The 27,832-nt window shown below is 38.4% G+C and overlaps 1 protein-coding gene across 1 annotated transcript in view; it reads right to left on the bottom strand.

The window, feature by feature from the left end:
- LOC124613808 (cyclic nucleotide-gated cation channel beta-3-like) overlaps positions 1-27,832 on the bottom strand; it is a 186,552-nt gene that overhangs the window by 41,555 nt on the left and 117,165 nt on the right. Inside the window, exon 3 of the mRNA XM_047142530.1 lies at positions 18,427-18,640. Coding sequence (XP_046998486.1) covers positions 18,427-18,640 — 214 coding nt within the window. The remainder of the gene's footprint in view (positions 1-18,426; positions 18,641-27,832) is intronic.

Raw genomic sequence — 27,832 nt, 5'->3', positions numbered from 1 at the left:
AGGTTTTCCGTGATTTCCCTAAATCGCTCCAGGCAAATGCCAGGATGGTTCCTTTCAAAGGGCACGGCTGACTTCCTTCCCCATCCTTCCCTAATCCGATGAGACCGATGACCTCACTGTCTGGTCTCCACCCTCAAACAACCCAACCCTCTAATGATGGTTTTCTGAAGTTTTAGTATTTGACACATATAGTTTGAGTTACCCCAAAATACAATTCCATACCTTATTACTGACTCAAAGTAGCTATGATATACTACTTTTCTTATGCCCATACTGGTAGCATTGTAAAATATTCTCATTGGAAATACTAGGCTATTTAATTTATTTGCAAGCTGCTGTATATGTGGTCCCCATGATAGATTTTTATTTAGTTGCATTCCTAAGAATTTCACACAGCTATCTTCTTGCAAATCCTGGTTTCTGTGACTGACCTGAATATCATTTAATTTTGTTTGTTTTGTTTTACACTGCATTAACTGAGTTTTATTCATGTTTAATTTTAACCCATTTAAATCAAACCAGGTATCAATTTTTCTAAAGTATTTAATACAATCTGTGGAATTTGATGAGTACTGTTACTTTCAACGATTGACGATGTGTCACCTGCAAATAAAACTGAGAGACACTCAATATTAAGTGACAGATCACTTATGTAAAACAAAAAGAGAACGGAACCTAAGACAGAACCTTGAGGTACTCCATGCATAATGGTTTTCCATTTTGAAGTATAAGTTCCCCTCTCTGATATTATAACCACTCTTTGTCTGAGTTGGTTATACAGGACTTAAACCATTCTAATACTGTGCCCCTAATTCCATACTTTTCCAGTTTACAGAGTAGCAAGGAGTGATTCACACTATCAAAGGCCTTTGATAGGTAACAAAAAATTCCTGTGGCATGCAGTGAGTTGTCTAGAGATGAGCTAATTTTATCAACAAAATTATTTATAGCAGATATTATGGTTTTGAAATCCATACTGATTTTTTGAGATTATTTTAAACTTTTCTATGAAATTTTGAATTTGTATAGTGACTACCTTCTCAAACATTTTTGATAGTGATGGAAGAAGAGAGACTGGACAATAGTTTCCCATACATTCTTTTGCACCTTTTTTGAATATTGGCTTAACTACTGCGTACTTCAGTGTGTCTGGAAAATAACCTTCTTGAAGGGACTGGTTATCTATTGTAGTTAATGGCTGCGCGTTTATTTTAGAGACTGTTTTTAACAATTTTGTTGGTATCCCACCACATCCTGCTGGTGTTTTACTTTTTAGTGACGGTATCGCATTTTATATAACTTTTACAGTAGTTTTGGTAAACGTACTGAAAAATTCACCATCAAGTTCCTCACTGTTGAAGAAATTTACCTTGTCTGGGTACTCTGCTACATTGCCATTAGATTTGTTTACATTTTTAAAGAATTCATTAAACAATTCAGAAATGTCAGCAGTTTTATCCTCGATCTTGATTTCAGAATTTATCACAGCCTCTACTTGTGGCACCTGTTTCATCTTTGATCACTGACCATAATGCCTTTGATTTATTTTCACCAGGAATTAGAAACTGTTAAATTTTTAGGTGTTACTATTGACAATAAATTGACGTGGGAACCATACATTAAAAATATATTGGCTAGGCTTTCAAGAGTTATTTACCTAATTAGAAATTTAAAAAGACATGTTCCCAATGACTATGTGAGATCAGCATATTCTGCCTTCTTCCAAAGCATCATCTCTTATGGAATTTTACTGTGGGGAAGTAGCTGTCATGTAAATGACATTTTACTTTTACAGAAGAAAGTAATAAGAATAATAACGGATTCTGATAAAACAGAACATTGTAAACCTCTGTTTATTAAATTGCAGTGTCTTACAGTAGTAAACTTATTCATCTACAATGTTTTAATGTACATTAGAAACAACGTGTCTAATTTTGTGTTGAGAAGTGCTATTCATAGCCATAATACTAGAAACAGAACATCTGTAGACATACCATATCATAGATTATCAAAATCGCGTAACTCTTACCTAGTTCTTGGACTAAGGATGTTTAATAGACTAAGTGCTGACTTTAAAGAACTGCCTGCAAATATCTTTAAAGTTAAATTATACAAGCTACTAGTGAACAATACGTTTTACACCACTGATGAATTCTTTGAAGATGAAAATACTGTATTCCAACGTGTACCTATTTTATGTAAACCAATTTACATCGATATAGTAGTTTATGTAAAAATATATGCTCTTGACTTTGTCTATTGCTGTAATCAGCTGAACGACAGTAAAATTATTATTATTATTATTATTATCATGAATAAGTCTATAACTCGGTCTACAAAGGATCACTGGATAGCTCTCCAAGTAGTGTTTTTTCTATCGTTAATGTGCTCAAACACAACAGCCGGATGTTGGACACTGAATTCCTTAAACAATTCTTCGCTCGTTTAAGAGCACTCATGCTTCGTTCACTGCTTCCCGTAGTTGCGAGTAGGGTCAAAATCAAACACAGGAACTTCATTGTTTCTTCATAAATGGAGTCTGAATCATTGTTGACAATGTACTTTAAGGGGATTTTTGGAGATAAGTGTTTTTTCTCATCAGCGATTATGTTACACAGTTCATTTTCAAGTTGTTCTTCTTTGAAAAAAGGGTACTGTTCTAATAATTGAAGTAGTTTCAATTTTGGGAATTTTTTTTAATAGTTTGGGAAACACTTTTCATTCTAAAGTTCAACAAACTGAATTTAAGGAAAGTCTTGAAACCTTCTTTCCATCTGAACAATTTGCAAATCCAGTATCTATTAAGTTAGTGCCCTGAGAGATGGCTTTTGACTGTCACAGAATGATAAACTGCCATTCAAACACAAGCTGCATTTAATGTATTCGTCAACGAAGTTTCTGTTCTTAATTGTCGAAAGATTCTCAAAACAGTTCTTATTTCGTTGTGGCAAGCAGTTATACTGACAGATTTTGACTTAAGAACATTAAAGAGATGATCAACATAAACAAAGTACCCTCGGTAGGAGCAAAGCAAGTAGACAAACGTAGGATCATCCATCCATCAGATGCAGCTCTCCATGCTACTCTATCCTGCGCAAGCTTCTTCATCTCCCAGTACTTACTGCAACCTACATCCTTCTGAATCTGTTTGGTGTACTCATCTCTTGGTCTCCCTCTACGAATTTTACCCTCCACGCTGCCCTCCAATACTAAATTGGTGATCCCTTGATGCCTCAGAACATGTCCTACCAACCGATCCCTTCTTCCAGTCAAGTTGTGCCACAAACTTCTCTTCTCCCCAATCCTATTCAACACCTCCTCATTAGTTATGTGATCTACCCATCTAATCTTCAGCATTCTTCTGTAGCACCACATTTCGAAAGCTTCTATTCTCTTCTTGTCCAAACTATTTATCGTCCATGTTTCACTTCCTTACATGGCTACACTCCATAGAAATACTTTCAGAAACGACTTCCTGACACTTAAATCTATACTTGATGTTAACAAATTTCTCTCCTTCAGAAACGCTTTCCTTCCCATTGCCAGTCTACATTTTATATCCTCTCTACTTCGACCATCATCAGTTATTTTGCTCCCCAAATAGCTAAACTCCTTTCCTACTTTAAGTGTCTCATTTCCTAATCTAATACCCTCAACATCACCCGATTTAATTCGACTACATTCCATTATCCTCGTTTTGCTTTTGTTGATATTCATCTTATATCCTCCCTTCAAGACACTATCCATTCCGTTCAACTGCTCTTCCAAGTCCTTTGCTGTCTCTGACAGAATTACAATGTCATTGGCGAACCTCAAAGTTTTTATTTCTTCTACATGGATTTTAATACCTACTCTGAATTTTTCTTTTGTTTCCTTCACTGCTTGCTCAATATACAGATTGAATAACATCGGGGAGAGGCTACAACCCTGTCTCACTCCCTTCCCAACCACTGCTTCCCTTTCATGCCCCTCAACTCTTATAACTGCCATTTGGTTTCTATACAAATTGTAAATAGCCTTTCGCTCCCTGTATTTTACCCCTGCCACCTTCAGGATTTGAAAGAGAGTATTCCAGTCAACATCGTCAAAAGCTTTCTCTAAGTCTACAAATGCTAGAAACGTAGGTTTGCCTTTCCTTAATCTAGCTTCTAAGATAAGCCATAGGGTCAGTATTGCCTCATGTGTTCCAGTATTTCCACAGAATCCAAACTGATCTTCCCCAAGGTCGGCTTCTACTAGATTTTCCATTCGTCTGTAAAGAATTCACGTTAGTCTTTTGTAGCCGTGACTTATTAAACTGATAGTTCAGTAATTTTCACATCTGTCAACACCTGCTTTCTTTGGGGTGGAATTATTATATTCTTCTTGAAGAATATCCTCTTCCATTTCCATAATATTGTCCTCAAGTACATCGTCCTTGTATAGACCCTCTATATATTCTTTCCACCTTTCTGTCTCATACATCTTGCTCGCCAGATGGTAGAGTTTTGTCAGGACTGGCTCTCCCAAGGCCGTCAGTAGTTCTAATGGAATGTTGCCTACTCCCGGGGCCTTGTTTCGACTCAGGTCTTTCAGCGCCCTGTCAAACTCTTCACACAGTATCATATCTCCCATTTCATCTTCATCTACATCCACTTCCATTTCCATAATATTGTCCTCAAGTACATCGTCCTTGTATAGACCCTCTATATATTCTTTCCACCTTTCTGCTTTCCCTTCTTTGCTTAGAAGTGGGTTTCCATCTGAGCTCTTGATATTCATACAACTGGTTCTCTTTTCTCCAAAGGTCTCTTTAATTTTCCTGTAGGCAGTATCTATCTTACCCCTAGTGAGATAAGCCTCTACCTCCTTACATTTATCTTCTAGCCATCCCTGCTTAGCCATTTTGCACTTCCTGTCAATCTCATTTTTGAGATGTTTGTATTCCTTTTTGCCTGCTTCATTTACTGCATTTTTATATTTTCTCCTTTCATCAATTAAATTCAATATATTTCTTCTGTTACCCAAGGATTTCTACTACCCCTCGTCTTTTTACCTACTTGATCCTCTGCTGCCTTCACTAATTCATCCCTCAAAGCTACCCATTCTTCTTCTACTGTATTTCTTTCCCCCATTCCTGCCATTTGCTCCCTTACGCTCTCCCTGAAACTCTATACAACCTCTGGTTTAATCAGTTTATCCAGGTTCCATCTCCTTAAATTCCCACCTTTTTGCAGTTTCTTCAGTTTTAATCTACAGTTCATAACCAATAGATTGTGGTCAGAGTCCACATCTGCCCCTGTAAATGTCTTACAATTTAAAAGCTGGTTCCTAAATCTCTGTCTTACCATTATATAATCTATCTGATATCTTTTAGTATCTCCAGGGTTCTTCCACATATACAACCTTCTTTCATGATTCTTAAACCAAGTGTTAGCTATGATTAAGTTGTGCTCTGTGCAAAATTCTACCAGGCGGCTTCCTCTTTCATTTCTTAGCCCCAATCCATATTCACTTACATTTCCTTCTCTCCCTTTTCCTACTACCGAATTCCAGTCACCCATGACTATTAAATTTTCGTCTCCCTTCACTATCTGAATAATTTCTTTTATTTCATCATACCCTCGGTAGGAGCAAAGCAAGTAGACAAACGTAGGATCATCCATCCATCGTTTCATTCCCACAGCACAGCTCAAAGATTCTGGATCCCACTGAGAGTCTATATCATCTGTTAAAACGCTATATAGCTCTGAGAAATGACTAGATGTTCTTGAAACTGCCCTGGAACGAAAGTTCCAGCGAGTGTTGCTCGCATGTGGAAGTTTAAATCCTTTCTCAGTTAGCAATACAGTTCGTTTTGATAATTTGCTGAAAATCGAATGGAATGCAGTAAGATCACTTACAAACATGGGTACTTGTCGTGTGATTCTGGAGTCATGTAACAGTACCAAATTCCGTTGGTGTGTGTAACAATGAATAAACAGCGCATAGGGACAGAACTGCTTCACCAATTGTTGTAGTCCTCTTTCTCTGCCCGCCATTACTGAATGAATGTCGTGTGACTAAGGCCTCCTATCGGGGCGGACGTCGTAAGACATCCATTTAAGTTCGTTGTTGATCGATTAACTCAGTTTTTTTATTACAGAGGGCTACTAACCCTCTGACTGAGCACGCTGAGCTAGCGTGCCGGCTAACCTAACTAACCTAAGGGCATCACACAACACCCAGTCATCACGAGGCAGAGAAAATCCCTGACCCCGCCGGGAATCGAACCCGGGAACCCGGGCGCGGGAAACGAGAATGCTACCGCACGGCCACGAGCTGCGGACATCCCACTCGGCTACTGGGGGCGGACCCCACCATTACTGAAGTGCCATCATATGTTTGACTAACCACTTTTCCTTACACATTCCATACTTTCCTAATGCATGAATAATGTTTGACAAACCTTCAGCACTTTTATCTCCAGAAACACCGTAAAATCCAATGAATCTTTCCTTAATTTTGTCTGCAATACAGTCCCTGAATATAATACTCATTTGACTCTTGCATGACATGTCTAATGTTTCATCAGCCTGAATCGAAATGAAAGTGCAGTTCTGAATTTCAGATTTTATTTTCTTATTAACACTGCCAGAGTTATCATTTATATTACATCATTCTGTATATCTGGAGAAGTTCCTTTAAAGGTTGAACATGATGATAGATGGTCTTGGATTAACTGCTCTCCTTGAGCTAGTAAATCCAACAATTCCAGATAGTTACCTTTGTTGCTGGAGGATTCATCCTCTCGATGGCCGCCAAAGGCTAGTTCTTGTTTACAAAGAAATACAATTGCCTGAATAAGACGAGCCAATACTCTACCGCTGCATGCAACTTGTTTGTTGTATTTTATTGCTGTCAGACGAGGGACTTCAGAAAGGGCGTGCTCAATTCTACTTTTGCCCAGTAACTGAAATGATTCTTTGTTCTGCAGATGACGTTTTGATACCTGATACTTTTGTGCTTTCCTGTCAAAGTTCTTTATTGTACAAATGCCCTCATTGCATCAATCCTTTTCACCACCAAACAGGAGACATATTGTGGTGTGCATACTGTAAGACCTTCGGTACACACACCATCAGATTATTTGACTTGTCGCTCTAGCGAAGTAGGCGAGTGTCAGCAATATGTCTCATGGTCTTATCGTGGCGTGTTTATCTTCTGCCATTAGGTCAGACAATAGAAAAGCCACTTGCACGCTTAGAGAAGCAGATTGACGGTGACCAACTTTAAACAGAACTTGATTAATTTTCACACACATTTATTAAAATAATAACAAGCATAAAAATAACTTAAATTGGTTCTGGATGCTATTTACAATTGACAATCTGAAGTTCCTTTGGTCTTGGTACATTAATCTTATTCTCACATATCTCTGATACTTGACAAAGTGTCTATACATTTCTCTTCATGGCTATGTACAGGAATATGATAATCTTATTAGGTGCAGACTGAAACTTGACTACAGATTAATGCAGACTGGTACAGACTAAGGCAGACAAATGCAGACTGGTACAGACTAATGCAGACTGACAGACTGACTGATCGGAGGTCTGTACACTCATTATAATACCTCGCGCATTCAGGTATCACTGCGCGAGTGTGATCTGCGAGGAGAAAAGGTTCTACATTAGCAGCAATCTCATTGGCTGTGTTACATATTAATACATGGATCGGCGAAAGCAGAATTTGGTCCGTCTCTAAGACAGCGCCATCTCGTAGTGCGGAGATGGACGAGCGCTGCACCTGCGCTGTTTTGCTTAGCGGGGCGCGCTCTAGTGGGAAAGTTGTGTATGCACTGACTACGCAGAACTATGTACACAACACATATATAACAATATAATCTGTTATTAACTGCATTCGCAGTCAGCCAAGCATACTTTTCGTACCAGGCTGTCTGAAAAGTGTGTTTTTGTTTGGCTTCACTTAAAACTACACTGAGTATAGGAGTAGGTCATTTGTCCTTCAATTCGCACTTTTTTTTGTGCCTTAATGTAGAAAAAGACGGTTTTAATAAAAATTCTAAAATGTGTTCAGTTGCTGGCTCACTCACGTTGGCGACACAATGAAAATATGCACTAAAACCACACAGAGAATGACTATGAACACAAACCATGCGACTGTTCACTTCCGTGTTAAAAGCCAGCGTAGAAGCGGCAGAGACTAGTCTCGACACCTGCTAGCAAGCGCAGCGCACCGGCGCTCATGGAAGAGGGCTAGTGGAGGGGAGCCGAGAGCGCCACTAATGCTCAGGCACACACAGCCAACTAAAGGAAGGGAGGCAGAGACTGCGAGCAGTCGAGTCTCAAGCAGGCAGATACACCAATACTCAGGATGCGGCGGCGCAGGCTACAAAACTGGTGTCATAGCACATTTAGTGCTCTTAGTAGAAAGTTGTTTATATTTTTGTTATGAATTAATATTTCATCATTTTTAAGGAGGAATACAGGGGAGACTAAGTCTCAAAGTCTCCCCTCATGCTACGCCACTGTTGATTACATATTATACAACCAGTGTACAAGTAATATAGGACAAGTCAATTGATGCAATTACAGTAGTACATGAACATTTATACATCACATTGCACAGACACTTGTTTATTTTACAAGAACAATTAAGTAATTGTTCAGTATTAAAGCCTGCATTATGCAAAAAAAGTGCATAAGTGACTGTTTAAAATAGTAGGGTAAGTGACAGTGCATATTTTTATGCTACTGACATATATAAGCAAGTAAATTTTCTTCATGGTCATGGTTTGGATTGAATACAAATTTTAACTGCATTCCTTAAGGAGAGGTTTAAGTTAATGCTCAAGAGAGTGGGATACATTTGAGTTCACATTTTCTCGTAATGACACAGGTAAATTTACATTTTATCACCACAATTTCAGTTAAACTACAAGTAACAGCATCACGCTTCATCTTTAAGGGAGTGCTTTTCTTAGGCAGTTTCCCCTACTCTTATACCTTATAACTCTAAGTATTCATTCATTTTATAGTAAGTTTGTTCAATGAGGAATAGTTTTCATTTCCTTTTGAAAACATGTACATTACTTATTTCCTTTTTTTATTGATAGGAAGCTTATTGAAGACCTTTATATCTGACTCAGTAACTCCCCTATGTACTTTAGTGAGAGTTGCACAGCCTTGGTGAAAATTTTATCACCTGTCTTGTGTCATTGTTGTGGATGTCAATTTTTCTGAAACAGTTCCCTGTTGTTGGCTACAAATAACATCAGTGAGTATATATTCTGACCTGTGATGCTAAGTATCCTGAGAGATTTGAAAAGACCTCTGCAAGATACCCCATTAGGCACCCCATTTGTTAGCCTCACTGCTCGTTTTTGTATTCTGAATACTTTTGCAACACCTGCAGCATTTTCCCAGAAGATTATGCCATAGGAGAGAACAGAATGGAAATATGCAAAATACGACATCAACATTATTTTCATGTCTACTAACTGGTGGAGAGCTCTTAGTGCAAAGCACAATGAGCTAAGTTTCTTGACCAGCTGATCAATTTGTTCTTTCCACCTTAGGTGACTGTCTATCTGGATACCTAGGAATTTTGTATGTGTGGTTTCATTAATTTTGTGATTGTTAACATGTATTTCAGGAGCTTTATTTTTTTATTTTTTGTCAGAAGCTGTATCATATTGGTTTATGAAAGATTTAAGGTTAGGCTATTCACAATAAGACAACTCTTTGCTTCCTGTTCTGTAAGTATGAGAGTAGAGACTGCCATGGCTGTATCCTGCATTGTGGAGTTGGGTCCTTTTACAAGGATACTTGTATCGTCAGCAAACTTTACTATTTTTCCTCTGTCATTAATTGTGATTTGTAGATCATTAATGTAGATCAGGAAAATTAGTGGCCCAAAAATTGAGCCCCTCGGGACTCCATGCTTTATATTTCCCCAGTCTGATGTAATGCTGTACCTGTCCCCCTTAAGACAATTCTGTTCTGTAAGTATGATTCTATCCAAGTCAAAGATTTGTCTTTAATGCCATAATGTTGAAGCTTTTTTAAGAGTTTGTTGTGATCTACACAATCAAATGTCTTGGCAAGGTCACAAAATATCCCCATTGGATACCTTTTGTAATTGAGTTCACCTAAAATTTCATCTGTTAGGTTAAATATAGCTCTATCTGCGGAGGAGCCCTTATTAAATCCAAACTGTGTAGGAGTCAGTAAGCCATTTTGTGTAGTGTGACTATAAATCCTATCATACACTATTCTCTCAAATACCTTTGAGAACACTGGCAGCCGAGAGATGGGCCGATAGTTGGATATTTCATCCCTTGCTCCACTTTTGTGGATTGGCATCACTACTGCATGTTTTAATCTATCTGGGAACACACCAGTTTCCATAGATTGGTTACACAAATAGCACAATATATAACTGATTAAGTCTGCACATGATTTTAAAATCCTACTTGATATGCCACTGTATCCACAAGAATCTGAGTTTTTGAGGTATTTTATGGTGTTTTCAGTTTCTTTAGGATTTGTACTTCTGAAATGAAGTGTTACATTGGATATTATTTGCATGTGGTTAAGTAGTTCAATAGCTTCTTTGTGAGACTGTTTATTATGGTTCACTGTTTTTTCAGCTATAGTGGGGAAAAAATCGTTGAAATCTGAGGCTGCAACTTTGTGTTTATTATTGTCAGGTTTTATGTTCCTATTTGTCACACTTTTTATGATGTGCCATATGGTTTTTATTTTATTGTTTGAGTTGCTAATTTTTTGTGCATAGTGCAACTGTTTGGCCTTCTTGATTACACTTGTTAGAATTTTACAGTATTTCTTGTAATGTAATTTTACTGCTGGGTCTGTACTAATACCCTGTTGTACATACCGATCCCTCTTTTGGTTACATGATATTTTTTATGCCAGTAGTTAGCAACTGTTTCCTTTCACTACAGGTTGGTTTGATTTTAATCTGTCTTTGGGGGAAAAAAGCTTCAAAATGTTTAAGGAATAAGTTCAGGAATGAGTTGAACTTCTCATTCACTGTGTCAGCCTGGTATACTTCCTCCCATTGTTCATGGCATAAACTATTTCTAAACAAGCAAGTAGATTCAGCATTTATTGTTCTAACATCTTTAATTTGGTTACAATGGCCATGCGCTGTTTTTCTGCTGGCAAGTTTTAGGGTTGTTATTTGACCATCATGATCAGGCAGACCATTTGTTACTGCCCGTGTCATCACTTCATTGCAATTTGTGGGATCCAGGAACAGATTATCAATCAGGGTCTTGCTGTGCCCATATATTCTTGTTGGGAATGAGATCATGGGAAGCAGTTTCAGCTTAACAGTAGTGATTCTAATAGTTTCTGATTGTTATTTTTTGTGAGTAAATTTATGTTAAAGTCACCACATACGATGATATTACTATTGTTTCTATAAAGTTTAGTAAGAACTGTTCCTAGCTGAGAGAAATTTTTGAATGTCTCCCATAGGTGTCCTGTAAACTGTTACTGGGACTGTGTTTCAAGCTCTAATTTGACTGCACAACATTCAAAGTGCTGTTCAATACAGTATTTAGATACATCTATAACTTGTGACCTAATAGTATTGTGTGTGTAAATTGCCACTCCGCCTTGTCTTAAGTTGCTCTGACAGTAGTAAGAACCAATTTTATAACTATTTAAATGTAGCTGATTAATTTCTGTGGCTTCCAAGTGATGTTCAGTTAAGCAGAGCACATCAGGAATAATTCCGTCTGTGTCAGCTGTTTGTTGCAGAGAAAGCAGCAGCTCTTCTTTTTTATTCAAAAGACTTCTTATATTCAGATGAAATATTTTTAAACTATATAGCTTAATTAACAATTGTATTTTTAACTGGTTCCTTAATGTTAGTTTTCACACACAAGTTAAATTATCAAAAGGTACAACATTTACACTGTGCTCTCTTCTGTTCTTTAGCTTAAAAAAGATCTTATTGGAGTGTTGACTATTATTGGAATGTGTTGCTGTGGAAAAAAATCATTATTTTTCTTTTGTGTGCTTGATAGTGAAACAAATTTTGTCATTAATGTTGAATTTGTAGTAAAACTATTGCCTGTGCTTCTTTCAATTAGTTTTTGTGCTAGGAACCTTTTCTTAAGACTGTTCAAATGAAGCCCATGTGAGGTACCGTATGGAATCTTCGACCAACACCACTTACATCTAGAACATTTACATTTTTAAACTGTTTACATATGTTTGAAAGCTGTTCATTTGCAAGTTTGATATCTCTGTTCATACAAGATGACTGATGTAAGTCGTACCTCTGTGGAATGTTTACATATATTAGATTTGTGTGTCCTAGATAACACAAGCACTTCTTTAGTTCTTGGCAGGCTACTGATGTTTCATTATGGTTCACGTCATTACAGCCACCGAGTAGTACAATGAAATCCTTGGACGACAACTTATTGATTTCTTCTGAATGTATATACGTACATATTTGAGAGATAAATGCTCCAGGCTTGACAAATCCTGTTGCCTTCACAGTTCAGCAACTTCACTTACACGAGAAGTAATCTCTTGACTGTGACTATCGGCAAGAATCATAAGCTTCCTCGGAATACTATAATGCGATTCATGTTGACAGATGGTTTTCGGAACAGGAACAGCAGCATCACACGGAATTTGATCTCCTTGTTGAAGTTCAGAAGCGATAGTGCTTTCAGGAAGAGTTACTGCAGCATTCGATGATTGAGAATGTTCTGTTTGAGCTTCAAGAGCATCATCGTTACTGTCTACATCGAGCACTTCAAATCTGTTTGTGACCATGCTCAGTATATCAGTAGGCCTACATGTATTACACTTCCACGTTTTTATAAACTTCTCATTTCCTTTCAATGAGCTGTCCACCTTTGCGCATCGAAAGTGGAATTTTGTTTCACATTTTACACATGCTATAACTCTTTTAGCGGTTTTCCCTCATTTTTTACAATTGGTATCATATTTATTACCGCTGTTTCTAGTATCATTATCAATTACAAGATCACTGTTTGTTTTATACTCACATTGATCGTTGTTGGTATTCTCCTCAAGTTGCTACTACAAAAGCTGCTAGCAACATAAAAATTGTCAAGTACACTCCTGGAAATTGAAATAAGAACACCGTGAATTCACTGTCCCAGGAAGGGGAAACTTTATTGACACATTCCTGGGGTCAGATACATCACATGATCACACTGACAGAATCACAGGCACATAGACACAGGCAACAGAGCATGCACAATGTCGGCACTAGTACAGTGTATATCCACATTTCGCAGCAATGCAGGCTGCTATTCTCCCATGGAGACGATCATAGAGATGCTGGATGTAGTCCTGTGGAACGGCTTGCCATGCCATTTCCACCTGGCGCCTCAGTTGGACCAGCGTTCGTGCTGGACGTGCAGACCGCATGAGACGCCGCTTCATCCAGTCCCAAACATTCTCAATGGGGGACAGATCCAGAGATCTTGCTGGCCAGGGTAGTTGACTTACACCTTCTAGAGCACGTTGGGTGGCACGGGATACATGCGGACGTGCATTGTCCTGTTGGAACAGCAAGTTCCCTTGCCAGTCTAGGAATGGTAGAACGATGGGTTCGATGACGGTTTGGATGTACCGTGCACTATTCAGTGTCCCCTCGACAATCACCAGTGGTGTACGGCCAGTGTAGGAGATCGCTCCCCACACCATGATGCCGGGTGTTGGCCCTGTGTGCCTCGGTCGTATGCAGCCCTGATTGTGGCACTCACCTGCACGGCGCCAAACACGCATACGACCATCATTGGCACCAAGGCAGAACCGACTGTCATCGCTGAAGACGACACGTCTCTATTCGTCCCTCCATTCACGCCTGTCGCGACACCACTGGAGGCGGGCTGCACGATGTTGGGGCGTGAGCGGAAGACGGCCTAACGGTGTGCGGGACCGTAGCCCAGCTTCATGGAGACGGTTGCGAATGGTCCTCGCCGATACCCCAGGAGCAACAGTGTCCCTAATTTGCTGGGAAGTGGCGGTGCGGTTCCCTACGGCACTGCGTAGGATCCTACGGTCTTGGCGTGCATCCGTGCGTCGCTGCGGTCCGGTCCCAGGTCGACGGGCACGTGCACCTTCCGCCGACCACTGGCGACACCATCGATGTACTATGGAGACCTCACGCCCCATGTGTTGAGCAATTCGGCGGTACGTCCACCCGGCCTCCCGCATGCCCACTATACGCCCTCGCTCAAAGTCCGTCAACTGCACATACGGTTCACGTCCACGCTGTCGCGGCATGCTACCAGTGTTAAAGACTGCGATGCAGCTCCGTATGCCACGGCAAACTGGCTGACACTGACGGCGGCGGTGCACAAATGCTGCGCAGCTAGCGCCATTCGACGGCCAACACCGCGGTTCCTGGTGTGTCCGCTGTGCCGTGCGTGTGATCATTGCTTGTACAGCCCTCTCACAGTGTCCGGAGCAAGTATGGTGGGTCTGACACACCGGTGTCAATGTGTTGTTTTTTCCATTTCCAGGAGTGTATATTTAAGATTTTGATACTATCCCTTGTAAGCCAATGTTCATTCAAGCATACAATCTTGATATTTGGTATTTCTGACAAAATGATTTGCAGCTCATTAAGTTTTGTTTCTCTGCCAATTGTGTAGTTTGGACTTAACCCATTTATGTTCAAGTACAGCATGCATGTATTGTTACGGTTTTGAATATTCCTAATGGCATCGAGTCTGAAACGCTGTTTGTGTATTTTCGTTGCAACTTTGTTATCAATTTTTACACCCCCATCTCTGCATACTAGTTCCCCTTATTAAGTATGATCTTACATATATCAATATACATACTGCTGAATGTTGCCGATCCTAGCCTGTTTAGATGCAGTCCATCTTCTCCTACACATTTATCACTGATAAATTTATTCGAATCCACGAAAATTGCACCAAGTCTCTTGCACTGCTCTCTAACGCAATTGTTTATCCTGTCTACATATTTATCACTTACTGATTTGTGTGCAGGATACTACTAATAATTAACTTTGATGCTGGGTACACATTTTTTGCTGTTCGGATTAAATTTCTTGCTTCGTTTACCATCTCTATTTCGCAGTGAGTTCGTCCCCACGTGGATGAACACACCTTTGTATTTTTCACTGCGATGTACTGGCAGGAATGCATTTTGTTTCATTGTCTGCATGTTCTTGAGATGATTATTTAATTGATGTATAACTCCCCTTGGCGGACATCAATTTCCGTATTCAATACTGCAACGTTTTTAATTAGTGAATCACCAATTATTAAAACGTCATCTCCGGTGCTTTGTTTGCCATGTTCTTGATGCTTCCTTCCTTTGCTTTTGTATGGTACTGCAAGCCACTTATATTTATTTCTAGGTTTTACATGTTTTGTATTACTTTCCACGTGATTTTCGTCATTGTCAACACGTTTTTCGGTTTGCATATCACTTTTAACACTTTGAGTCTGACTGTTTGTTTTTTGGCCATTTTCCTTCACTGATTCATTGTTTCCACGGATCTATAAATGTTTTTTGTTTAATAGTTTTGCGTTTTTTTGCTTCAAGATTACAATTTTTTTTCTGAGAGTCTCAATGTCACTATTCAGTAACTTGATAATTTCGTCTTTTGAATTTATCGTGCTGAGAAAATCTTCACATTCACCTCTAACACAGTTACGACATGACCACCTAAAATCATCATTTACGAACTTTTCGTGCAATCAGAAGTTACATTTCACACAGAGGATGCCTTTAATCGCACTTTTTTTTCTCTTTACACTGAGTCATTGTGAAACCCTTTTTTAGCTGAGACTGAAGTGTCAATGCACTGTTCTACCGACGCCATCTTGAGAGGTACATAGAATCAGTGACACACTTATAAACATTCACTTGAGATCATTTGTTTGTCATGAGATGGATCTATGTATTTAATCTTTAAATCATTACTCAGCTTAGTGAGTAAATTATTGTTGCAGTGTTGCATAAAATAGACAGGACTGAAGTTTCCATCCCCAAGACAACTTAACACAGGCATACTAGACCATTTATTATATCCTTTCTATAGTCAGTTTGCAACAATAAAAAGAATTTGCATTATTTTTATGCTGTTCATCTTTTTCAACTACATCTCTTTCACACTTTCAATTTTATGATTCAAAGTACTAACATAACCAATATTTTGATTATAGACAGTTTCACTATATAAATGGTATTTCAGCATCAAACTGTTCTTACGAAGTTTTACAGAGTTCACACCACCACAGTCTGAACAGTCCCATCTTTCCTCGTCCGGTAGTACCACAGTCTAGACTGTGGTAGTACTCCATATTTGCGACAAAAAGTCGAACAATTTTCTGTGCTGGATAAACATGGAATTAGATTTTTCCATCTGAGAGAATCCGATGAAGAAACATCAAGAACACCAGACATCCCACTCACTAATGTCATAAATCATCTGGGATTGACGGAAAACAGATAAAAATGACGATCACAAATAACCAGAGTCGCATGATCGATTTACGATCGCACTTTCGATATGTATCACTTGGACCTCACGACTTTTATAGGCAATCATTCTTGGAAAGAAGTGATGAGCTCCAAACCAACAATTTTGTCACTCTAGTGTCACTACTAGGATAGTTCTAGAAGAATACGTTTCTCAGGTAAAAATTGATGGTTCCAACTGAATGGATTAAGATTGAACATCCCCAAAACCCACATGGCCCAATTCAGAACAAAACAGTCAAAGCCCCAAGAAATTAAAATAACTCATAAAAATCAGGTTATAGAAGATGTGGATTCTGTGAAGTTTTTAGGGTTAAACCTAGATAAAAATTGAAATTGGAATGAACATGTTGACTACCTGTTATACACATTATGTAGCTTTGCATTTGCTATGCAAATATTAGCTGGTGCAACAGACATGAATACAAGGAAAATTGCATACCACAGCTACTTTCAATCAGTTGTAAGGTATGGTATTATATTTTGGGGAAATTCAAGCAATACATTGCGCATACTAAAGTTACAGAAAAGGATAATAAGGAACATGTGTACTGCCCATCCAAGGACATCATGTCACCCACTATTTGAAAGAACAACAGTTATTAACAGTTTCCTCCTTATACATCTACACAGCAATTTAGAGTTATTCGAGAAAAACTGTTTCAATCACACATATAACACGAGAAACAAAGACAATTTTATACTTCCCACCTACATGCGCAGTCTCCTCAGTATATGGCAATGAAAATTCACATCAAGCTAAAAGGAAAGAATGTTCTGAGTATGAACCTAGAGACACTGAATACAAAGTTGTATGATATACTTGTCAAACACTGCTACTACACTGTTGAGGAGTTCATGAAGGATGAACTGAACATTTGAGCAGGACAAATTTACATATAGTCTTGTGTGTAAATGTAGCTGTCCTTCACAAAAGGGAGGAAAGAAAAATAAAAGCTGATATTAATGTTAAAATTCTTTGTACCAATTAGGCCTAAGTTGTGTTATCCATTTTTTGACGTTCTCCTGTACACTAATCATATGATTAGAAATTGTATGTTATGAGATGAATAAAACACTATTCACTATTCACAAAATTTTGTAGCAGTGCAGTATTACTGTTGAGAAACATCAGTACAGAAATTACTCGGTATATCAAACTAAAAGGTTCAGTTAATTTCATACACCGGTACACATATAAAGAACTCCTCTGACAGTAGAATATCCTGGCTGTGGCTACTGTACAAAACCTATTTTAGGCTATTAGTTACATGAATATTACAATTAAAGTAATAATACAACAAAGAACCACACTGTTCTGCTCATGACATCTCAATTAATGTGTTACTACTACAACTATTTTGTTCCTTCACTCAAAGGTCTGGACCTCAATAAGCACTAGCTATACATTATTGTAAGACATTATAAATTGCCAGAAAACAATCATGATGAATTAGGAATATTATAATGATATTAATAACCCTTGCACTTGCACTAATTTCAAATTAATGGATTTACCTGTGCAGATTTATCTAACTTTATGACTTAACAGAGTTGTCCATGTACTGGGCCTTCTCTATGCCTTGTTATATACTTTTGATGGTTGAAGATTCAAGCCTGTCAGATTGTGTCTCAATTAGAGGCTCTGTTATATGAGGTAACAGAGTTTGACATTAATTATGTGCAGAGTGTGAGACAAAGTGTCTGTCTCATGCTGTCTGGATGAATGAAACAATCCTCTTCAGAATAAATTGTCTTCATTTTCACTCACCTCATTCAATATATTTTCACCATAGAACAATTTCCCTCAACTATGAGTTTTTGTAATAACATACCAAAATACTAAACAATATTTGTAATAACAAATAACTCATATAAAAAATGGAGACGAAACACAGGGTACTTACATTAATACGTTTAAGAATATATCGAAGAAATATGGGATAGTTTTGAATTAGTTTTGTGAATGTTCTTTTCTCTAATGAAAGTACTTCACAGTATGATGAACACTTAACACTGAATTTATTTATGAGTCCTACAACAAGAGAAGCTTCTCCAAGACATGTTCCAGTGGACAGTGAACAAAGTGCGGTCTCATCATCATCAGCTGCAAGTATCTGGAAATAAAGGAGAATATCTAGCTTTATATATTTCTCATGTTGGATATAACTTCTGACTATGTAAATTGTTATGGAGTAAACAGAAGCAGTTCTGTGAAATAAAACATTAAATATTGGTTGACAAGCAGGACGTAATCAGTTTAGTGAATTATGTAGCCAGCAATTGACTTGCTCCCCTCTATATTGTTTTACATTTGTAGAACACAGTTACCTTTGTATTAAAGCTCAAATATACTGTGGCATATCATTGTCATCTACAATACATGAGCCGATATAAAAAGTTGCACCTGCATTTAGTACCAAGATTAATTTTGTTACAACTGAATTTGTCATAGTTTAATTCCTGTTACACTAAGGTGTTACTTATTGGCAGACTCAAACATTTTTGTTAATATCTGTAAAGGGCCAGTCTCTTGTACATTTGATTGTTTTTTCTGTGTATGATAGTAATATTCTGTCACAATTAGTAGAGATTTATCCGTGATATTGAAATGTTCTGTTCCTGAAACAGAACAAAATAGGGAAAAATGTTCTCTTTGTTTTTGAAAGAGAACACAAGTCAGTCGCTCTTATTGTGTCTTTCTTTCGTAGTTTGTGTTAGTAAACAGACATGCTGTGTAAGTTCTCTGTTGGAAGTTATATTTTTGTTTGCTGGTTTTAGATGATTTAAATGAGATATCTTAAGAACTTTCATAATTACATTAAATTAACCTGATCACAAGTGGAAAATTTACATAATTTTTTGGCATAAAATCCAGCAGAGACAGGTCATTGTGGAGAGATTCAATGACTGAATGTGTATTGGATTCAGTCATCAATTTGTACTTGCTCACTGCAGTTGGCGAGCCTGGATCAATGGCTTATCATTGTAATCTAACATGCAACCATTCCGTGCAAGATATTTTACAAATGATTCACTCATATGTGTGCAAACAATGATGCTGTCAGTCTTCACACATGTCAGACATCAGCCCAATGTTCAATAATTAGGGGGTCACCCATCTTACAGTGATGCACTGATGTCCAGTAAGGCTATAATGATAAACTAGATAAAAATAGAAGTATAATGCATCACCACTTACATTGGTTGAGTCATACATATTATGTATTCCACTGATCAGTCAATCATGAAGAACTTTTGCAGATGTGGACCACATCACAGTGGACATATACACTGCTGACCACTTAAATTGTAACTCCATGAAGGTAACATGCAACAAACACAGCACAAATTGTACAACATGCTCCAATATGTAAATAATTAGCATTTCTGCATAATCACACAGAGTGGATAAGAGTAATGTCAACCACATTCTGTGTACAAGGAAGACCACACACTACATTTCCCATTTAGAAATCATATTTGAATGTCTACTGTTTATGGGAAGATCATGTTATCCCTCAAATAATAAGGAGAAATGTCTACCAGCACATCAGAAATTGTCACCAGAGAGTCATACCAACAGCTGTATGTCTGACAGCACTGGACCCAGGAGCAGCAGTGCAAAGCAGCCTCAGTTCTGCACAAAGCAACATAACGGACATATACACATGTGGAGGGTCCAAGGAGAATGAAAACAAACAGACTGTATTCATCATCATCATATGAGCCCAGCATTTGATACGAAGGGCACCCATATTAGGGAGCTTGGGGGGATGTCCCCCCCCCCCCACCTAGCCTCCAGTGTGCTGTCTCTAGGCATATTTTTCCCTGTGAATATACTTGAAGAAAAGCCTTAATATTTTTTTCTGTAATATGTGACAAACATTGACTTTTTTCATGTGAAGTGCTTCAAGTGAAAAGGACAAAGACAATAAGGATGATTTATTATCTGTGCAGGTGATAATTAAGAAAGACAACATATACTCAGTTAATTTTCATTTATCCAATAAAAGAGAAGACATTTTACCTTTATGAGTAGTACTGCTGACCTAGCAAGATGCACTCTTCCTACATTCCATATCAAGAGGTCTGTAAAATGTGCACTAATTGTTAACTTACCTAAATCATTTTCAGAATACAACATGTTGAAATGATATTTTATTTACAGAAGAACTGTATCCTTTCCTGCAGTTATTAAAAGTTTTATTGGTAACGATCTTACCCTATTGTCTTCTGTCATTACACTTGGTAAAAATATTTTTGATAATTACGACTCTTCTAGCCCAGATATTATTCAGGTAGCTTATTCAGTTTATGCATTTTTGAAACTATTAAAATATCTCAGTCATTATCTTCATTTTCTGATGGAAATGTTTCCCATTGGGGCACAAATGTCAAGTATGTTATATTTCACATAGGTACCATTACAGAGAAAGCTATAACTAAATATGATTCATGTAGTTAAAACTGACAGACTAGTGTGCTACTAATAAATATAGATACATGTGAACCCAATAGTTTCCACCCCTAAAACCAAAAGAGCTCATGTTCATTTGTTGCTTTTGTTTGGTATGCAATAACGTATGTGCACAATTATCTAACTTCAATAAAAGGAAATGATTATAACAATTATTTAGCACACGAAATTGTTGGGTGTAGTAAATCTATGTTAACATTTTTACAGTTTAAAAGATTGTAATAGATCTATGATAAAAATAGTTAACTAATATCTGTTTAAAAGCCAATTACGTTCTTTGACATTATTGTACTATTTCATGCTTGATGTTACAACTGCAATAAGTTAATCCAGCAAAAATTGACATTACAGAGATGTAGTAGAAATTAAAATGAGTACAATGATAATGTACGTTCAAAATGACTTTTTACAACATTTAAAGCCTAAAATGCAGAATAATTATGTACATCACAAAATCTTTAAATCGTGTTACAAAAAATTAATGAATCATTCTTCTAACATTATTTATGATACAATATCAAAAGCAAGTGAAATGACAGAAGCAAGTTCAGTGCACAACAAGTGTAAACATTGTGACGACTTTCGTATTGCGATATCTGCAAACAATAGTGAAATAGAAGAACTAAAAAGGACTGTAATCCAACTAGAGAAACTGTTGGAAAATTGGGACTGTAATAATCAAGAAGAACATTATCAACACAAGCTCCAAACAATATCGGACACCAGTGAAGTAAACGAAAAAGGTACAGCAGCCACAAGCACAAAACTTGGACATATCAAAGTAACTGCTTCAAACAAAACGCCAAACGAGTCTGGAAACAGTGTAGCTGAAAAACAAGTGAGTCCAGAAACTATTAAAAAACAGCAGGAGTCACGTTCCGTGAAATCTACTAATGTTTCAAAACATAACCAATGCAAAAAAGACAAAAAAGTACTAATTTTTGCCAATAGTCATTGTCGTCAACTGGCGGAACAAGTGACAGACACACAGTCAAACCTAAGTGTACAAGCCTTTATAAAGCCAGGGGCAGGAATGGAAGAAGTTACAAAGTCTCTTGCAAAATCATGTGAAAACCTTGACTTTAATGACTGTGTCATAATTTGTGCAGGCGCAAATGACGTTGGCAGAGATAAAGGTAAAATACTCATCACAGTTCTCGACAGTGTGCTGCCCAAATTAAACAAAACAAACATAACTGTGATAAATCAACCCCACAGGTATGACTTACCACCCTGGTCATGTGTAAACAAACTGATAGAAAGAGTGAACATTGAGATAAATGAACTGTACAAAAAATATCCTTCATCATCATCATCATCATCATCATTTAAGACTGATTATGCCTTTCAGTGTTCAGTCTGGAGCATAGCCCCCTTGTAAAATTCCTCCAAGATCCCCTATTCAGTGCTAACATTGGTGCCTCTTCTGACATTAAACCTATTACTTCAAAATCATTCTTAACCGAATCCAAGTACCTTCTCCTTGGTCTGCCCCAACTCCTCCTACCCTCTACTGCTGAACCCATGAGTCTCTTGGGTAACCTTGCTTCTCCCATGCGTGTAACATGACCCCACCATCTAAGCCTGTTTGCCCTGACTGCTACATCTATAGAGTTCATTCCCAGTTTTTCTTTGATTTCCTCATTGTGTACACCCTCCTGCCATTGTTCCCATCTACTAGTACCTGCAATCATCCTAGCTACTTTCATATCCGTAACCTCAACCTTGTTGATAAGGTAACCTGAATCCACCCAGCTTTCGCTCCCATACAACAAAGTAGGTCGAAAGATTGAATGGTGCACAGATAACTTAGTCTTGGTACTGACTTCCTTCTTGCAGAAGAGAGTAGATCGTAGCTGAGCACTCACTGCATTAGCTTTGCTACACCTCACTTCCAGTTCTTTCACTATGTTGCCACCCTGTGAGAATATGCATCCTAAGTACTTGAAACTGTTCACCTGTTCTAACTTTGTTCCTCCTATTTGGCACTCAATCCGTTTATATTTCTTTCCAACTGACATTACTTTCGTTTTGGAGATGCTAATCTTCATACCATAGTCCTTACATTTCTAATCTAGCTCTGAAATACTACTTTGCAAACTTTCAATCGAATCTGCCTTCACAACTAAGTCATCCGCATATGCAAGACTGCTTATTTTGTGTTCACATATCTTAATCTCACCCAGCCAGTCTATTGTTTTCAACATATGATCCATAAATAATATGAACAACAGTGGAGACAGGTTGCAGCCTTGTCTTACTCCTGAAACTACTCTGAACCATGAACTCAATTTACCATCAACTCTAACTGCTGCCTGACTATCCATGTAAAGACCTTTAATTGCTTGCAAAAGTTTGCCTCCTATTCCATAATCTCGTAGAACAGACAATAACTTCCTCCTAGGAACCCAGTCATATGCCTTTTCTAGATCTATAAAGCATATATACAATTCCCTGTTCCACTCATAACACTTCTCCATTATTTGCCATAAGCTAAAGATCTGGTCCTGGCAACCTCTAAGAGGCCTAAACCCACACTGATTTTCATCCAAATGGTCCTCAACTAATACTCGCACTTTCCTTTCAACAATACCTGAGAAGATTTTACCCACAATGCTGATTAAAGAGATACCTCTGTAGTTGTTACAATCTTTTCTGTTTCCATGTTTAAATATTGGTGTGATTACTGCTTTTGTCCAGTCTGATGGAACCTGTCCTGACTCCCAGGCCATTTCAATTATCCTGTGTAGCCATTTAAGACTTGACATTCCACTGTATTTGATGAGTTCCGACTTAATTTCATCCACCCCAGCTGCTTTATTGCACTGCAATCTATTGACCATTTTCTCCACTTCCTCAAATGTGATCCTACTTCCATCATCATTCCTATCCCATTCTACCTCGAAATCTGAAACATTACCGGTCGTATTTTCACCTACATTGAGCAACTCTTCAAAATATTCTCTCCATCTGCCCAAGGCATCCACAGGATTCATCAGCAGTTTTCCTGACCTGTCCAAAATACTTGTCATTTCCTCTTACCTCCCTTTTGAAGACTGCTAATTACACTCCAGAATGGTTTTCCAGCAGCTTGACCCATAGTTTCCAACCTGTTTCCAAAGTCTTCCCAAGATTTCTTCTTGGATGCTGCAATTATGTGTTTGGCTTTGTTTCTTTCTTCAACATAACTTTCTCTGTCTACCTGAGTTCTAGCATGTAGCCATTTTTGATACGCCTTCTTTTTCCTTTTACAGGCTGCCTTGACTGTGTCATTCCACCAAGCTGTTTGCTTCATCCTACTTTTACACACTACTGTTCCAAGACATTCTTTAGCCACTTCTAGTACTGTGTCCCTGTACCTTGTCCATTCCTTTTCCAATGACTGTAATTGACTACATTCAACTAAATGGTACCTTTCTGAGATCGCTGTTATGTACTTGTGCCTGATTTCCTTATCCTGAAGTTTCTCCACTCTTACCCTCCTACATATGGACCTGACCTCCTGCACTTTCGGCCTCACAATCCCAATTTCACTGCAGATTAAATAATGATCAGTGTCATCAAAGAATCCCCTGAATACACATGTGTCCCTCACAGCCTTCCTGAATTCCTGATCTGTTATTATATAATCAATGACAGATCTGGCTCCCCTGCCTTCCCAAGTATACCAGTGAATGTTCTTATGTTTAAAAAAGGAGTTTGTGATTACTACGCCCATACTGGTACAGAAATCCAAGAGTTGTTTCCCGTTCCTGTTGGCCTCCATATCCTCTCCAAATTTACCCATAACCTTTTCATACCCTTCTGTTCAATTTCCAATCCTGGCATTAAAATCACCCATGAGCAGAACACTGTCCTTGTCCTTTACTCTAACAACTACATCACTGAGTGCCTCATAAAAACTATCCATCTTATCTTGATCTGTCCCTTCACAATGCGAATATACTGACACAATCCAAATTTTCTTGCTAGACTCAAATCTATCCACATCAGTCGTTCGTTTACATACCTTATTGCAACTACGCTGGGTTTCATTTCTTTCCTGATGTAAAGCCCTACACCCCATTGTGCTATTCCTGCTTTGACTCCTGACAGGGAGACCTTGTATTCTCCCACTTCCTGTTCTTTCTCACCCCTTACCCGAATGTCACTAACAGCTAAAACGTCCAGTCCCATCTTACTTGCAGCCTCTACCAGCTCTACCTTCTTCCCAGAGTAGCCCCCATTGATATTAATAGCTCCCCATCTCATTAACATTTGTTTGCCAAGTCATATCTTAGGAGTCCCTGGTTTGTCAGTTAGAGGTGGGACTCCGTCACCTCCAAAGGTCCGAGGCATTTTGCTCTGATTGTTGCCAGCGTCATATTTAAAGTAGCAGGAAAGCAGGTTGCTAGCCTTACTTGCCCCGAGTCCCATTGGGTTTTACCCCTAACGGTTGAGGGACTAACCGGTGGATTTGGTAGTCTTTGCCGTATGAGCACAAAGGTGACCACGACTCAGAATATGTCCGAGATGCCCAGCCTTATTCCAAAGTAACTGGTATCCCGACTGTCGGGACCACTTACTTGGCCACTCCTACGTTGCCCATGGTTCATGAACTAGGACATGACTACAGGAACCCACACCGTGAACCACAAAAATATCCTTATGTGAATCTAATAGATGTCAGTACATTAAACAGAGACATGCATACCAGTCACAGCCTACATTTGAATTACTATGGTAAACAGTTCTTGGCTGAAGAAATCTGCCGTCTTGTAAACAAGAGTGACAAGAAGCACAAAAAGATTGCAGGTCAGAGTACCTTGGAGAAATGGATCACTAGGGAGGCCTCATCTCGCCAAACTAGAAAAAACATCAGGCAGCCTCCTCATCTGAATGATTTTTTACTGCTTAAAGCAGTAGCTACAAATTGCACAAACAGGAAACATTTAAACTGAAGGTAGGTGGTACTGTAGATTTTCCCACAAATTCTGTAATAAAGATCTTTCACCAAAATGTTCAGTCCCTAAGCAATAACGTAGAAGAACTAAATATTTTATTAATGCATGAACTAGAGGATATTTCTGTAATGTGTTTTTCAGAACATTGGCTTGACAAGAACTTAATTAAATCTGTCTGCCTACACAATTACACTCTGGCTGAGTACTATTGTAGACCTAGTGGTCACTATGGAGGTGTGGCCATATATGTAAAAGATAATATAGAGGATACTAAAATAGATAATGTCACCTCCCTAAGTTGTGAAAAAGACTTTGAGATGACAGTGATAAAAATTCCAAAATTAGGTTTGATAATAGAAAAAATGGAAATTTTCTTAAATAAGCTGCATAAAACAAGGCGTGATGTTGTAGTATGTGGTGACTTCAACATAGATTTTCTTAGTAAATTCAAACAGAAAACCACCCTTGGCAATCTCATTAAAACACATAACCTTACAGCCAGAGTTAAAGTTGCAACTGCATCTTTACAAATTAACTATATTTTTTGTGACACATCAAAACAAAGCAACAAAGTGCTCTGATATGCATGCCTATAATACAAGACATAAAGACTTCTACTACAGACAAAGAACAAAATTAAAAACAACAGACCATAGTCCATGCATTAGTGGTCAAATAGGGTACAATATTTCTTAATTGACAAGTGTTTATATCCTTTAAGTGAATGTTAATACGACTTCCTCAAATCCTGCCCTGAAATGAGATCCATCCTTCATGAAATCCTCCCCACTCCACCAAGAGTGTCTTTCCGCCATCCACCTAACCTTCGTAACCTCTTAGTTCATCCCTATGAAATCCCCAAACCACCTTCTCTACCCTCTGGCTCCTATCCTTGTAACTGCCTCCAGTGTAAAACCTGTCCCATGCACCCTCCTACCACCACCTACTCCAGTCCTGTAACCCGGAAGGTGTACACGATCAAAGGCAGAGCCACATGTGAAAGCACCCACGTGATTTACCAACTGACCTGCCTACACTGCAATGCATTCTATGTGGGAATGACCAGCAACAAACTGTCCATTCGCATGAATGGACACAGGCAGACAGTGTTTGTTGGTAATGAGGATAACCCTGTGGCTAAACATGCCTTGGTGCACGGCCAGCACATCTTGGCATAGTGTTACACCGTTCGGGTTATCTGGATACTTCCCACCAACACCAACCTATCCGAACTCCGGAGATGGGAACTTGCTCTTCAATATATCCTCTCTTCCCGTTACCCACCAGGCCTCAATCTCCGCTAATTTCAAGTTGCCGCCACTCATACCTCACCTGTCATTCAACATCATCTTTGCCTCTGCACTTCCGCCTCGACTGACATCTCTGCCCAAACTCTTTGTCTTTAAATATGTCTGCTTGTGTCTGTATATGTGTGGATGGATATGTGTGTGTGTGTGTGCAAGTGTATACCCGTCCTTTTTTCCCCCTAAGGTAAGACTTTCCGCTCCCGGGATTGGAATGACTCCTTACCCTCAGCCTTAAAACCCACATCCTTTCGTCTTTCCCTCTCCTTCCCTCTTTCCTGATGAGGCAACAGTTTGTTGCGAAAGCTTGAATTTTGTGTGTATGCATGTGTCTGTTTGTGTTTCTATTGACCTGCCAGCACTTTCGTATGGTGAGTCACATCATCTTTGTTTTTTTTATATATATATATATATATATATATATATATATATATATATATATATATATATATATATATATATATATATATATCCTTTCATCTTTCCCTCTCCTTCCCTCTTTCCTGACGAAGCAACCATTGGTTGCGAAAGCTTGAATTTTGTGTGTATGTATGTGTTTGTGTATCTATCGACCTGCCAGCG

Source organism: Schistocerca americana, chromosome 4 (assembly GCF_021461395.2).
Source record: "Schistocerca americana isolate TAMUIC-IGC-003095 chromosome 4, iqSchAmer2.1, whole genome shotgun sequence".
Taxonomy (NCBI): Eukaryota; Metazoa; Arthropoda; class Insecta; order Orthoptera; family Acrididae; genus Schistocerca; species Schistocerca americana.
This window is presented reverse-complemented; position numbering and strand designations above follow the sequence as displayed.